The sequence below is a fragment of the Cupressus sempervirens genome, chromosome 3 (genome assembly GCF_028749045.1).
Source record: "Cupressus sempervirens isolate cs-2001-9-10 chromosome 3, ASM2874904v1, whole genome shotgun sequence".
NCBI lineage: Eukaryota > Viridiplantae > Streptophyta > Pinopsida > Cupressales > Cupressaceae > Cupressus > Cupressus sempervirens.
In genome coordinates, this window is record NC_143120.1 from 491,551,390 (window position 1) to 491,563,537 (window position 12,148).

Below are 12,148 nucleotides of genomic sequence, written 5' to 3' on the forward strand. Positions count from 1 at the left end.
AATGGCGATCCACAATAAAATTAAAAAAATTTCTTCCTTACTCAGAAAGGTTCAAAAACTATCTTAAGAGTCAAACATGCGCTGCTATTTTTAATCCACTGGTAGATGGTAGACAAGGATTACCAGCAAACAGCAGTGAGAACATAGAAGCCTATTCAAGAGTAACAGTGAACGACAGCTCTGTTTTGATGGCTTTGCTCAAGCTCAATGATAGCAGAGACATTGGAGATGTTTCCAAAACAAAGTGACGTCATTTTTTAGCAATTTTCTGAGTAAAAAATTAATTTTAACCCTTGGAAAAATGGGCAGCCACCAATACGAATTTAATATTTATTGTACAAAAATACATTTTAAAAATAATCATTCAAAACCTTAGATTAACGATAGCTGTTTCTGAAAAAAATTAATAGGTGCCACCGGATAGGAAGGGACTAATAAAAATTACTCCCTAATTGACATCGACACCTCCATAAACTAAACCCTCCATATTTAGGTAATACCAAGTCATTCTCTTCCATATAAAAACATGAAAAGAAAAGTTGATGCAGATTGACTAAAACTACACAACCACCTAATCCCCAAAAGCAATGACAGAGCAGAGTTCTCTGAGAGGAGGGACAGAGTAGGACTAAGGATAATGAATGAGAGTATCGTGTTGACAATCCCACACTTATTTTAATGCCCAAAATGGTTTTTTCGGATGGCGTGCCTTCTTTAGACCAGTCCAACCATGTCGCACACCCCACCAACAAATTTTTATTCGTCCCAAAATACGTTACCAGTTTTCTAAAAATTCAATAAAAATTAAGGATATTCGTACTATTTGGCCGGCGAAAATGACGGAAGCATTAAGCTTCAATGACGCAACTGTAAATACTGGCGGGCAACAAGCTGACCGGCGGGACGTCCACAGTTTTCCCGGCATACTTGCATGTATATACGCTCACTTATACTTATCCGTGCACTGTATAATATGAATACTTGTGGTATATGTTGATGTCCTCTTTCTGTATGGGCGATTAGAGTCCAGCTGAAAAGTTTTGCAGATTTAGGAGTAATGGCTGTGGAGGTATTTTTTTTCTTCTTGCTTTTTTCTGCGCTTTGTCTAGTACACAGCTATCAAACAGTCATGAATACTTGAATTTTCCCTTTTACAGTTTTTGGTCCTCTGATTCTATCCTAGTCTGTAATGTATCAGATCAATGGCTTTTAGTTGCATAAAGCCTTTTAGGGATTGGGTTGTTTTGGTTATCGATTTGCATGTTTGTTGCATGATGTATCTCATGATACTTAAACAATGTGAAATCAGTATGATAACACTGGTAGTTGTGGGAATTATACTGATTTAGGGGGGTTAAAGTTTTGCTATGCATTTCCTCTAGCTTACCAGTATCGATATCAACGATTTGTTTTGCCATTCATGATTTCGTACAAATGAAGTTAGTGGAATCTTTGTGTGTTTTGCTGGTTGACATTTGCCCTTTTGGAGTAGACTCAGCTTTAGTGGGAAGTTTAGTATTTGGGTACTCCCTTTGGATTGTTTTATCATTTATGGGCTCTGCTTGGTAATGGTAAATAGCACTGGTATTGCATAGAACGACATTCTTTCAGAGTAGTGGAGCTCGGCATAATGGTATTTAGAAATTGACTAACTGTTGCATCTGCTTCTTTACATATAAGATATTTTTCTGCGTAACCGTCCGTTGGCTTTGACAATACATCTAATGCTATCTAAACCATATCTTTTTAGGGTATTGGAGCATGTCTGGGTAATAAACTTAGTTTGCTCATCTTTTACATTTATTCTGGTACATGCGTACAATGCTTGTGTATAAATTTTTTTTTCTTCCTTCAATACCTGTTGAACTAGCATCAGGCCTTTGGGCAAGCTATCTTTTAGAACCTGCGAAAAGGGTTATAATTTCCATAAGGTGAATTATAGCCATGACTATTCGGTACATAAAAATGAGTTTGCCTTTAGCGTCAGATTTGGCGTACAGGGTTGGAACTCATCCTGCATGCTAGAAAGGCAGTAAATTTTAGATTACAAAGCTTTCTTGTTTTGAATTTTTTATTAAGCTCACGCATTAGATCTTCTTCAACTTTGTCTTGAGGGAAAAGAGTTGCAAGTTTGACTGATTTGTTCACAAGATTATACTTTGCATGCTAGCTGGAAGATGATCTAGATTTGGAAAAAATCCCAGTTTCAGAAGGGAACTATGTAGTTGGAAGCTTACTTTAAGTTTAAGTGATTCATAACTCTTACAAGAAAATAGGCGATTATGTTACAGAAAATTGTGAGTATTTCTTCCAAACGCTCCATTCAATTTGTCCCTTCACCAGTACACACAACACAGTTGCGGGCAATTTGTTTTTTCTTCATAATGGTACGAATTTGTGCAAATAAACTGGGTATATTTCAGTTGTAAGGACCTTGAGTATGTGGATCATGAAAAGTCATTTAAAATTGTGGATTTAACCAGGTACCTGATTATTTATTTTTCTGCTTAAACCTATTAACAGGGGATTGAAAAGTTTAATAGTGATTTTGAGTGTAGGGATATTCATGCCCCATTTTGGAAAACAATCTATTACTGCCTGGGAAGAGTTGAGGGCTATATCCAGAAATCTACCAGGAACAGACAAGAGGGTGATTAAACTAGAGAAGACAGATTAATTCCTTGTGGGCAAGATACTTGGACCGGAAGAATATTACAGAACTCCTTAAATTAATTTTTGAAGACTTTACATAACCAAAAGATTATTTTGCTATCGGATACAGGAGCACAAGTCCATGCTGATACTAAGTGACCCCAGGCACAATCCTGACCTCACCCCTTATATATCATATTTTAGGGGTTTTGCATCTTAGTGGATGATTCACCCCTTATATATCATATTTTAGGGGTTTTGCACCTTAGTGGATGGTGTTATCAAGGAACATACAATTAATCAAGTGACAATTCTTTCAAACATTGTACGGATTTTGAAATTTTCTACAGGCACTTTTTGAGATTATATATTGAATAGATACTATTCATTCTACCAAAATCACCCTGGGCACAATCCTGACTTCACCTCTTATATATCATAACTTGGGAATTTGAACCTTGGAGATGGTATGATTAAGGAACATACTATTACCCTCACCAATTAAATGACAACCCTTTGAAATATTGCACAAAAATACTTCGCAGATTTCTACAATCCATAAAATCTGAAGATGGTGCTTCTGCATTCTGAGTGTGTAAGAATTTTTATGTCAATGTATTGGATCATACTCCATGATCCATCATCAAGACGAGAGCAAGAGGATATGTAAAATTCAATTTTACATATTTTCTTGCTCTCTTGTTCTGATGATAGATTACAGTGTGTGATCTGAAACATTGACACAAAAACTCTAACACACAAGCACTACTCTCAGATATTGCACAAAATTTGTATGGCCACTGTTTGAGATTACATATTAAAATAGATCTTATTTATTCAGCTAGCACCTAGGAAGCACCTATGCCTCAAATAAGAATCAGGAAGGAAATTATGGTTAGAAATGAAAATCTGTACACTTCTAGTTCTTGATCATGATTTTGTTATGCCTAATACCTTTCATTACACTGATTAAAGGATAATAAATGGAGTTGCCTTGAAGTGATCAACATTTTAAGGAGAAGTACTCTTCTGAGATGCACTAAGATTGAACGTCACTGTATCTAGGAATTGGACTGCATTATGCATGCAACTGTTGGGCACAAATACAGCAAGGATGAACAGCATGAATTTTTTGTTATTGCATTGAATGTGTAACCATGAGTAGTAATTAGAAAACTTTAAGGGTTTCGTAGATTAGATTCTTTGATTGCATGGACTTTTTTCCAAATCGTTACAGTAAGAGTGTAATTCCTTACAGGTTTAACTTTTTGCTCCTCCTTTTCTTGCAATATGACAATGAATCCGTGTCTTTCATATGTACATGTCTATACGAAGCTTGAAACTATATTATGAACCTGCATTTAGTTTGTAATTTTGCTTATGGATTGGAATTTTCAGAAGCGTACATGATTCATCTATGACACAGATTCAAACTTGTTTATGGTTTGTTCAAACTTGCAGAGTGCAGAACATTGTATGCAGTATGTACTAGATTGTGGAATATAATAGTAGTCTAGTATACATTTATGTGTTTTCAAACTGTATATGCTATCATTATGCAGCCATTAGATTTGAGAAGCCCTGAGGACCATGGGTATATGAAGTGAAGACAATTTACATGTTGTCATGTGATTGTGTTCAGTTGTACACAGAGTTGCCGGAAACTCCTCTGTCCCTCCTTGGGTGTGTGTAGCCTCGTATCTAATTTGGAAACGTATCCAATACTGCCCGGATACATGTTGAATATTGTACCCATGTCTGCCTAATAAACTTGATTTATGAACCATACCAAATACTATGGGATTTGTATTTTTTTAAGATTTGATGTAGATCTTCCCTTTAATGTAAAAAGAAAACTATATTATAGCAATTTAAAAAAAATAAGTATAAACAAAACCTCCACCGAATGAGAAAGACAACTAAAATGTTTTTCTATTTCATCAATCTGTTTTTGGGTTATCTTCTAATGCAACTCTACTATGTTTACATATTGTAAAGTGTTAAATTCACTTGTAAATATTTATGTAGTATTTATGTGTCAATATTACTTTTGAAGTAATAAAAATCTCCTACAATAATTTAGAAAACTATGTTAAATATATGTATATGTATTATTTATTAATGTTGTGTCCAACTGTATCCATATTGGGGGTCTTAAAATATCACCGTATCCATACCCAATACTGTATCTGTATTTGTATCCGTATCCATATATCCATGCAACTTTGGTTGTACGTAGTTAAAAAAAAAAAAACTTTGATCGTATACTCATGAACCTTTTTTAACATGTTATTATGTCTTGATAGGGAAGAAATAGTACCAAAGCATGTTTGGCTAGACAGATATGAAATTCATTTGGATTTTGGATTTTGCAGGTTGATGGATTGCCAGATGGCTGGCCTCTTGGACTAGAAGCTGTCAACATTCGAGTAAGAATAATGGAGACCATAAGAGCAGTAGAGCTAAACTCATTTCATCTTGCCACACCAAGTTTCTCTTCATTGTCTTCATCAGATCTTGATACAGAGGTGATTAATAGTTCAATATGCACATTTTTATTCATTGTACGCGCATTTCACCTTGAATTGGTTACATGAGGACTTGGCTTCTTACAGATATTTTTTATTTATATGTATGGCAGTCCACAAGATCATTTTTCCCAGATAAGAGCATCACTCTAGGGACTCTGATAGGTATTCGTCCTGATCATACCATCATGCATAATCTCAGTGCTGGTCGTCAACAAGCTCAGATGCAAGTCGGTCAGAACAGATGTGGCTCAACAAGACCAAAGAGTTGTCATAGGTTGAGAAAGTGGAAATCTTATATGGGTTGTATGCATTCGGGTTCTAGAACAGACAACAGCATCCCTTCCCTTGGGCAGTTCTTGGAAGAACATAGACGAGCTGGAGTCTCTTTCATTGGTGCTTCTGATGAAGAAAAGGTGTACGTCAATGTAATGTCGGAAGAACCTGAAGTCTCTGTACCAAATGTCGATCATTTTTTGTTGGATGGTCCTCGGAATGTTCAATCAAGGTCAAATTCTTCAAGGTTGCCTGCCTCAGAATTGCCAGCCATTGAGGAGAATTCAGCTGGCGACCTTACAGATTGTAGTCCATCCGATGCTCTTGGAGTGAAAAGCAAGCACCGAAGGGCACATTCTTACAACTTTTGTTTGCCCAAGGTGTCAAATATTTTGGTCAAAATGAGCCCCGGCAGGTCCAGTCCAAGTGGAAAGATCAATCATTCATGATCTAACAGGGGAGTATTGAAGTGCCACGATGAAGATTGTTTTGCTTGAAGTTCTTGTTACGTCTGCTTATATTTGTGACCAAATATGCATTCACCAATTTCACTTCTTTTATTTTGGATTGTATTAATGAATCAATGAGTGCTCTATTTCAGTTTCTGGTAATCAGAGAAGTATTGTCGGGAGTGATCTGCCAGAGATGTAAAGCAAGGCATCACAAGGGCTCTCTAATTTTCTTTTAGAGAAGCATTTTCTGTATAATACAAAGATCAAAGCCTGAATATTTCCATCTGTCTAGCATTTTTGGTTGTGGGTAGCAGAGGGAAAGGTAGCGGTGATCTATTGTTACCATCTTTGAGAAGAGTATGACTAATGATCAAGATGAAAAACTGGTACAACCATCGAATTTAGACCAAGGATGTAATGTTACAGTAATCGATTGCAGTGCCAGTTTGAAGACCAAGTATGTAATATTACAGTTATCAATTGAAAAGACAAGTTCAAGATGGTGCAATAAAATCATCAAGCGAAGGGCTTGATGTTGCTAGTCCAGTGTCTGAAATAATGCGATGAAAGCACCAATTTCACAGTTAAGACCAAAGAAAAGAAGGTAGTCAAATAATACCTTAACAATCTTTATTAGCTACATCAGTACTGGGATGTTACACCATTCATAACCACGTGATAACAAGACCACTATAAGAGGACCCATGCCACCAAGCTCATAGTTTAAAACCTAAGATATGCAGTTTTCTTTGCCACCAAATCATGAAGTATTACAATATCCTTTCAGTTTCAACCATGCTAAAAGTACAGTCCACACTCAAGTATTACAACATTCCTCCTTACATAACACGGTCACAGTCCATCTTAAAAATATATGATGTCTTTTCAATAGTAACAACACACAGTTGCTCATAAGCGCTATCAGAGACACACACCAATTCAAGCATTTCACGTGTTATTAACCAATGACATTGCACAGGGTAAGAGCTAAGATCAAGCACTTACATTAATCACAATATCACAGTCCACCTTAAGCAATATAATATGTCATCAATCGTGACAGTACGACAATAAAGATAGAGAACTATGGGTTGAGTGCATCAATGTAACTTAATACAAGCTTTATAATTCAAATGAATATAGTGTAGTGATGCAAGCTTCTAGTTTAAACTGTGTATATTTTCAGCGGACATTTTAGATCACACTGATTGATCCATTGTCAGGAAGAGGAATAGATAGAATTGGAGTGCAGAAGTAGCCTTACAAAGAGGGAGGCGATTATTTAATTCCACATTTTCTCTTCCCGATGATGGGTCACTGACCATGATCCGAAATGTCCGACTAAAAAACATTCCAAGAAAAATTACAAGCTTGTATATCACTATTTCATGAACTGGAAAACTCATGCCAATATTTGGTAATCAAATATAAATGGTGATAGAATTACAAAGTTTAAACCAGAATCTTGCATATCAGTATTTCATTGAGTGGAAAACTTATACCACTATTTTGTAATCAAATAAAAATAGTGATAAAATTCTTTAGTTCAAAGCAGAATAACAGGCTTAGTCAAGTGATGCTTGATTGAAATTCAAATCATTATAGAAAGTCGTGATAGTTTTTTTGTTGTTACAATCGTGCAAGCACGCAGATAGGAAAGGATAACAATCACATGTCCTGGCCTTCATTTTCCCTACTCCATTCAAGCCCCTGTAAATAACCTTCTAGACAATACCTATACCTATACCAATGAAAACATATGAGGATTATTTCTGATAATATAACAAGGAATGATGACATCTGAACTGCAAGATTTTTTCGAGTCCAGATTAGCTCCATAAGCTAAGACCTACTTTCAAATACACAGCCCAACAAGCAATGCGTAGAGTGGACTCTTATTCCTTTTACTTGTACGAAGGTAACAATACAAAAGGAAGGAGCTACATTGCATAGCCCTCATTTTTCTCCTTGTCTCACAAGATATGCTCTTGAACTCTGGATAGTCAGGGACTTCCTAAAACAAGGGAGTCCTAGAAACCCTGCTTCCAATGTTGTCCATAGTCAGGTCAGTTCGGATACCTCCTTCCTACAATTAATGCCTTTGTTAAAAAGAAATCGCTGCAACAACACCTTTTCATCGTCATAAGTAAGATCTACCTAGGCTGGGGTTTTTAATGCAGTCCCAAGCTTGTACCCATCATTGAGCATACCGAAACATCCTTAAGAGACACCCAAATGAAATCCAGTAGGCATTTTTTGCAGTTGTGGAAAGATTTATTGCATCTTACATACGATCGAGGTCTATCTTTAGAGAAAATGGAATGCCCTTCGATTTGAATATCGACATCTTAGCTGAGATGAAGCCAATAGGTTATGCTCCATTGTTATGATGATCATATTTGAATTGCAACTACGAACATTATCAATTCTTGCATTGGTCGTTCTTGACAATAAGATTGTTCACAGACAAATCTTCCTCTTGTTAGCCTTGCTGGGTTTATATGGAAATCATATTTCATAACTCAATCGTTTTCATAATGTATAATTTTACGCTTCAGGGGAATCGCATAAGCTTGAATGCCATTTTAATAGGGCCGCTGCGTAAAATCTTAAGTGCCTTCATTGAAGCACAGCACTGTTTTTCAACAAAATTGTATTCCTGCTCATAATTTTTTAAGGTTTGGCTCATGAAGGATATCTGATACTCCTCTCCATCTTCATCTTTTGACATAGCCTTAGCAACGGCATTGTTTATTAGTCTGAAGGTTTCCTTCCATTCCTAAGTCCATTGGATTTGTTTTGGGTGCTAGAGCAATATGCCTAACAAGCTCAACAAACTCAGAAGTAAACTTTTTAACAAAAAGTATTCCCAAAGAGGATTGGAGTGCCCACCTATTGCTCCATATTGTTTGCTGCAAAATAGCTTCTACGTTTTGAGGGTTAGCAGCTATGTCTATTTGATACTACGAGGGCAGTCTGAAATAAGTAATCATGGCCAGCTTAGTGGTGAAGGTAATTTTATGTTGGTCTACAACCTCTATTCACATATACTTACATCAATGTTTTTAAAATAAAAAACGATCAAAACAAGGGGTCCGTCCTTACACATCCAAAACGCTGACAACCAGCACACTGCCAGCAAAAACAAGTAGATGGCAGTCACTGCTACAGAGAACTACAACTATCAACCAAAAAATACTATATGAAAAAACACAGCTAACAGAGTCATCTATACTAATTCAGAAACAATAGTACTAAACATACTATGATTGTTCAAAACATGAACTGTTGGCATAAACAAACCAACCTAGCCCAAAAACAACACACGATCATTTACAACTGCGAGAGTGTCATTTATACTAATTCTAAAGACTATAGTACTAAACATACTATTAAAGTTCAAAATATAAAACCATTGGCTTGAGTTCAAAATATAAAACTATTGGCATAAACAAGCCAACCCAAGTCTGAGAATAATCTATAGACTAGCAAATCAGGTAGCAGCAGAAAACAAATAAACAATTAGGGCTAAAAAATCTTTAGAGGCCACTACATTATTTTTCATCTTTATCTTTTCATTTCCCAGCGAGAAGCACTCTAGCCCAATACTCAGCAAGAAACTTATACAAGAGCTTGTTGTCCTTCATGTCCATCGTCGTCTCGTCCTCCTGCGCCAATAATTGGAGGGTAGTAGTAGCTGCATGCACCCTAAAATGGTCACCTAGACTATAGGCCCCCATTATTCAATTGATCAATTTATCAATTTCTTGACTTAATGTTTTGCAATATTTTATTAAATTAATTCAAATCAATTTTCTTGATCAAATTCGATTATTTCATTGCTAAGGTTGATCATTTTATCTTAAGTCTTGTTTAATTAAAAGAAAATGTCCCTTTTGATTAAATAAAATAAGTCCTCATTTAATTAAAATAAAACATCTCTTTTAATTAAATTCATCCACATTTAATTAATTAAGAGAAAAACCCCTCTTTTAATTTAATTAAATATTTCCTATTTAATTAAAAGAACTTGCTCCCTTTTAATTAAATAAATTCTTTTTTCTTTACCTTATTTAATTTACCTCCTCTTTTCTTCCACATGAAAAAGGAAATGAAATAAATGAAAATGAAATAAATTCTTTTTTTCCTTCTCTCATTTAATTTTCCTCCTCTTTTCTTATTGGTGGAATTTTGTCTCACATGATCAAAGTCTATTATCCCATATTGATTGTGAGAAGCTTCCCACCACCACATTTTTCTTTATAAGGAAGAGCCCTCTCCTCATTTTTGACATCTATTACTATGCTATTGTTATGTTGCAAGTTTGGACATCCATTAATATGTTGCAGGTTTGGAGAGCAATTTTTGAAAGAGTTTGAATACTAAAGTTTTTTGTGGAGAACTTTTGTTTTGATTTTAGAGATCATATTAGGGCTTAATAATTTGATTTGCAAAAACTGCTCTATTTTGACAAAATGACTCCTTAGGGCACAAATGAAAAGATATTTTCAAAATTTTGACATTTTTGAAAAGTTCTGATTTTTTATAGTGGTCACTTTTCTGCATTTAGGGTTTTGGATCTGAATTCATATCTTATAGGTCTAGTCTTTATGACTAGGTCAAAAATCAATAAAAAAAGGGCATTTAATGAATAGCGTGCATTTAATTTTTACAATGGATCAATGCATGATGTGAACTTTTATTTAGATTATTTGCTCATTATTATCACTCTTAAAAATTAGATTTTTAGATCTAACCTTAGTTTTGCATAAGTTGGATATATATTGCATATCTTGTGTTTGCTTGTTGCTTTGTTCGTTGCGAGCGAGCATTCAAACATAAACGAAAGGTACAAAAGAGAAAAGACACGTTGCAAGGATTATAGGGTATTTTGTTGGATCTCTATAACATTTGAATTTGGAACTAACATGAGCATCTCATGTGTTTGGCTTGAGTGCTTTTATACACTTTTATAAATTCACACTTCATTTGGTGCTCTAAAGTTGGATCTAGATTCGCTTTCACGCATTTGTGTTTCACATAGTAATTAGACCCTATGAACACTATTTAAGAGATCTTGAGAGATTGAGTTTCATTCGCTTGTTTTACATGTGAAGCTTCTCTTGATGATAGATCACTTTGTAGATAGGGAAGGATATTTGTTATTATCTCACTATTCTGCTTGAATTTGTCCTTAACATACATTAGTACTTTCTCTTTTGAGATTGGTTGTGTTTGTTGATTGGATTTTCTAAAAATTTGGTGAGGTGATTTCAAATTAGCGTGTCAAAAAATCTTGTTTGCTATGTTTGGGTAAGGTGAAGAGGCTAGAGGAGTATGTTCTGTTCCCTTTTGGGCACATCAGAAACTTGGAACCCTTGAATCCAAACCAAGTTCCCATGTGGTACAACTTTGTGTCTCTTCTTTGGTTAGAGAGGGTTAAACCATAGTGAACATTTCTTTTATTGGGTCAACCATGTGGACGGTACCTCAAGCGGTAATAGCCATTTTTGACGTGGTAATAACGATCATTATATAAATGTCCTTGTGGGGGAAATCCTCATAGGTGTAGTCTTTTGTTCAGCTGTAAGATCTCCTTAGTATCTTCGATTGATTAAATTCTCGGAATATGTCAAAACTTTGGTGCACCGGGATTAGATTTTGCCCACTCTAAATTGCAAAAGCTGCAGTGTTGAACATTACTAAGAACCATAGTGGCGCCAAATTTTTTTTTTTTTAGGACTATGTGCGTGATTGGAAAACATTTTGAGAACATACACAGTAGTGGTTCTAGGGATTAGATTGATACTACGACACTATTCTTATTCATGTGCAAGGTTGCTTTGTCCCTTGCTCATTGTTTGAAGACATCTACTTAAAATCCCTGATTGCTATCTTGTGTGCCTGGTTCATGATTAAAAATCTATTGATACACCTAGTTGGACATTTAAAATGAACAAAATCTGAGTTCCTGAGTCAAAACTTTACGATCAAACTATTTTGTTATCCTATTATTTCCAATCTCCCTAGGTTGATCTAGTTTAGATTAGACTACTTACCCCATTGTTAGAAGCTTGTTTGCACCTTGGGTTATTGTTCTTTGACCCCTTGAATTAGTAATCATTGATTTCACAAGAGACCTTGTTTGGAGTTAGTGAGTTAGAGACTGTTCTTGTTGAGAACAATATACCTTTGGATCCTTTGATATTACACTTAGAGAGTCTTAGTAATCTCTTGTCC

The 12,148-nt window shown here is 35.4% G+C and overlaps 1 protein-coding gene across 3 annotated transcripts; it reads left to right on the forward strand.

Moving 5' to 3' along the window:
- The first annotated feature begins 548 nt into the window (after window positions 1-548).
- On the forward strand, window positions 549-6,421 carry LOC149567324 (uncharacterized). Of its 3 annotated transcripts, none has more exons than XM_089820497.1 (3): window positions 549-933; window positions 5,028-5,180; window positions 5,294-6,421. In XM_089820497.1, the coding sequence occupies exons 2-3, from the start codon at window positions 5,091-5,093 to the stop codon at window positions 5,903-5,905; spliced, it is 702 nt and encodes a 233-aa protein (XP_089676623.1). In that variant the 5' UTR covers window positions 549-933; window positions 5,028-5,090; the 3' UTR covers window positions 5,906-6,421. The 3 variants fall into 3 exon arrangements, with proteins under 3 accessions (XP_089676623.1, XP_089676621.1, XP_089676622.1); XM_089820495.1 differs by lacking the exon at window positions 549-933 and adding an exon at window positions 1,022-1,069; XM_089820496.1 differs by lacking the exon at window positions 549-933 and adding an exon at window positions 1,134-1,633.
- Window positions 6,422-12,148: the final 5,727 nt, after the last annotated feature.